At 27.3% G+C, this 3,289-nt stretch overlaps 1 protein-coding gene across 1 annotated transcript in view; it reads right to left on the minus strand.

The window, feature by feature from the left end:
- Positions 1 to 1,608, minus strand: part of LOC127741216 (uncharacterized) — a 2,214-nt gene extending 606 nt beyond the window's left edge. The window contains exons 1-3 of the mRNA XM_052253270.1: positions 1,594 to 1,608; positions 904 to 1,203; positions 641 to 717 (exon numbers count right to left, since the gene is read on the minus strand). Of these exons, the coding sequence (XP_052109230.1) occupies positions 641 to 717; positions 904 to 1,203; positions 1,594 to 1,608 (392 nt within the window). The remainder of the gene's footprint in view (positions 1 to 640; positions 718 to 903; positions 1,204 to 1,593) is intronic.
- Between the last annotated feature and the right edge of the window lie 1,681 nt (positions 1,609 to 3,289).

Below are 3,289 nucleotides of genomic sequence, written 5' to 3' on the forward strand. Positions count from 1 at the left end.
GATGATAATTATATTTTAAAATTTTAATGTATTATTTTTGTTAACAATAATATTTTTTTAAATTTATTTTTTTATTTTTTTACATGTCATAAATAAAAAGATGTATCATTATTTTTAAATATATATAAATATAATTTTTTAAAAGAATAATAAAAAATTAGGAACATTAGGAAAAAAAGTCTTTTTAAGCTTCAAAGATAGCTAACTACATTAGAAATTTCGCTTTCAATTTTAACGCAATGAATAAATTGGTAATTTTTTTTATTTTGGAATTCTGGTTAGTTTTTTTCGCAGGTTTAGAAAGACAAGTTGAACGTGGTCCCTTGTCACTGTTTTTTTCTTTCAATTCAATTTTCATTTTCATCCAATAATAAATAAAAAAATTTATTTTTCATCTATTTTCCTTCTTTGTATTTTCTGATTTTTTTTAATTCTATTAATCCAAATATAGTGTTATAGTAGTGAATTCTTGAAGTGACCAGTTGAGATAAAGAATGTTATTGGCTCATGACTTAGAAAAAATGAAACGAAAGGAATTGTGCAATAAGTAGGCTTACGTTTTATTTAAATTCGCAACCAATTAATTCTTAATATCATGTAAGAAATACGGGGATAACAAAAAAAAAACTATCCATAAAACCTGAGTGGTTCTGGGGCTTGGATTGGTTCAGTGTGTGGCGGATTCATTTGACGTTCACCATATCCAAAAAAAAAAACCTGTACACCATTTAGAAAAGAAAAAAAATGTACAATTATTATCATATTAATAATAATAAAATAAATGTTCACCTAAATAAAATAAAACAAAATAAATAAATCAATAATATGTACGAAGAAATTAAAAACAACGAAGAACAGGAATAAAAAGTTCAGTGAGCAGAGCTAAACAACGACAACCATTACCTTCGAGGGACATGCACGACGGGCGACTCGACAGACGACAACGACGAGCACGACGAGGGATGGTGGGCAAAGCGCAAGTGAGCAGGATGAGGGGTTGGAGTACGATGACTCGACGAGCACGATGAAGAAACTGGCGATTGGCGAATGAAGAGAGGGTCTGGACCACGACGAACGGAGGAAGATTTTGAGCGCGACGGACGGTGAGAAGAACCGCAACCTACGTTTCAAAGTTCCTTTATTCAATCTTTTATTATAATATTTTAAAAAATTGAAACAAATACATCCAAATAAATTTAGTGTCTTTTTAAAATTAAATATACACTTATAATACAAGCTAAATAAAATCAAAATTTAAATTTTAAAATTTTTGTTTCCGTTTTAATATTTTTAATTATTAACAAATTACAATTTAAATATACATCCAACAATTAAATTAAATAAAATTCGAAATTTTAATTTTAAAATTAATAAAGACTTTAAAATAAAAAAATACTAATACTCAAATAAACAATAAAAATTTTAACTAATACCTTGATAAGATATGTTAGATATATTTTTATTTAATAAGATCTAAAAATTTTAACTTAATTATTCATTTTAATAATTTAAAAAACGTTAATGTTCAAATAAGTAATAAAAAATAACACTAATAATAAAAAGGAAAAAACTCTACATCCGTGTAAAAATTACATAGATGGTATCCATGTAACTTTCACTCCACGTCCCACACCCCCGCTTGTTTTACACGCGCCTCTTATAACCTTTATAACAAATCCTTATTTTGCGTTATTAACGTTTCTCAATGTAAAATTTTTCATAGAACGTAAACCTCTTTTGTGTTCTTCTTCTTCTTCTTCAACCTAATTAAATTCGTTGTTCTCCTCTTTCGCGTTTTTCTTTTCTGCATTATGGATCTGGATTGATTCAACGCAATTATCTTCGTCGTTCATCTTCTTCTTCATTTTCTTCTTCGATCTGCACTTTTGAATTGAAACAATGAATGAATCAACTTCAAATCAGTTGAATAAGTGCGATTTTAATGATTCTTCTCAAACGCATCAATTTGATAAGGTTTGGATTATTGAATTCTGAATCGAATTTAATGGAATAAAATTTCTAATTTTATTTGAAGTGAATTGAATGGACTGAGGTGATCTACATCTGAATTGAATTCAATTGAATTGATAATATGTAAGTGTGAGTAATTGTGAGTGTCAGTAATTGTGAGTAACTCTGAGTAAATGTGAGTAACTTGTCGGTTCGGTAAGTACTAAAGAGATGGTTCATCACTTTCATGTTTTCGGTTCGGTCCGCAGAAAGTAGTCTAATAAAAATTAGACCAATATATTCTGTTTTCTTTCATAAGCACTATATAATTGTTTCATCGTAATTAAGATTTCGGTTCACCATGAGTACTGTGTTCGGTTCACCATGAGTATTATATTTGGTTCATTCTGCACTATTCAAAACTCTTCTTCCTCACCTTCTACTGCTTCTTCACCAGAGAGAGAAGGAGAAAAAGACAAAAAAATGACGATAGGGTTTCAGGGTTTAGGGTTTATGGGTTCAGGGTTCAGTGTATAGGGGTTCAGTATGTTTCAAACTTTTGGTTCACCCAGTGTATTAATTTCGGTTCACCGTGTTCATGGTTGATGGTTTAAGATTTAGGGTGTGTTTGGCAAACCCGTTTGAAGAGAAAAAGCACGTTTAACTTTATTGATAGTTTCAATTTTTTGTTTGGCTAACTTTTGATTTGGCAAACGCAAAAGTAATTTTGATGTCAAACCCAAGTTTGGCAGAAGCAACAATTTCTAGCTTCTGCATTTCACTAACGGTCTTTTAGCCATTTACACTAAACATCTATTTTTTCTTTTACCAATTTTATTCTTCAGACATGTTATTGTATTATTTATAAAATTCTTATTATTTCTCCTTATATGAACTCTCTTTTTCTATTATTTATTATTTTTATTTTTTGTTAAATTTTTATTTGACATTATACACTCTTATAATTGTGATTTTTGTATATTATATTTATTATTATCTTTTCATAATATGATTTATTGATCACATTAGGTAAAATAAATTAAACAAAAAATTAACCATAAATAATAATAACAGTAAAAAACTATAGGTACTAAAAAAGAGTACTAAAAGAACTAAAAATATACTATATAAAATACATCATCAAAAATTTTTAGATTTGTTTCCATCTCTACCATGATAAATATTTAAGTTTATTATTTTTAGTATTCTTTTGTATAATTATAATTCTGGTATACACAATTTTTTATTGTAATTTTTTTATAATATAAATTATGATTTCATTAAAAAAATAAATTAAATAAAAAATTAATCATATGTATTAATAAAATCATAAACGTTG

This window comes from Arachis duranensis, chromosome 8 (genome assembly GCF_000817695.3).
Source record: "Arachis duranensis cultivar V14167 chromosome 8, aradu.V14167.gnm2.J7QH, whole genome shotgun sequence".
NCBI lineage: Eukaryota > Viridiplantae > Streptophyta > Magnoliopsida > Fabales > Fabaceae > Arachis > Arachis duranensis.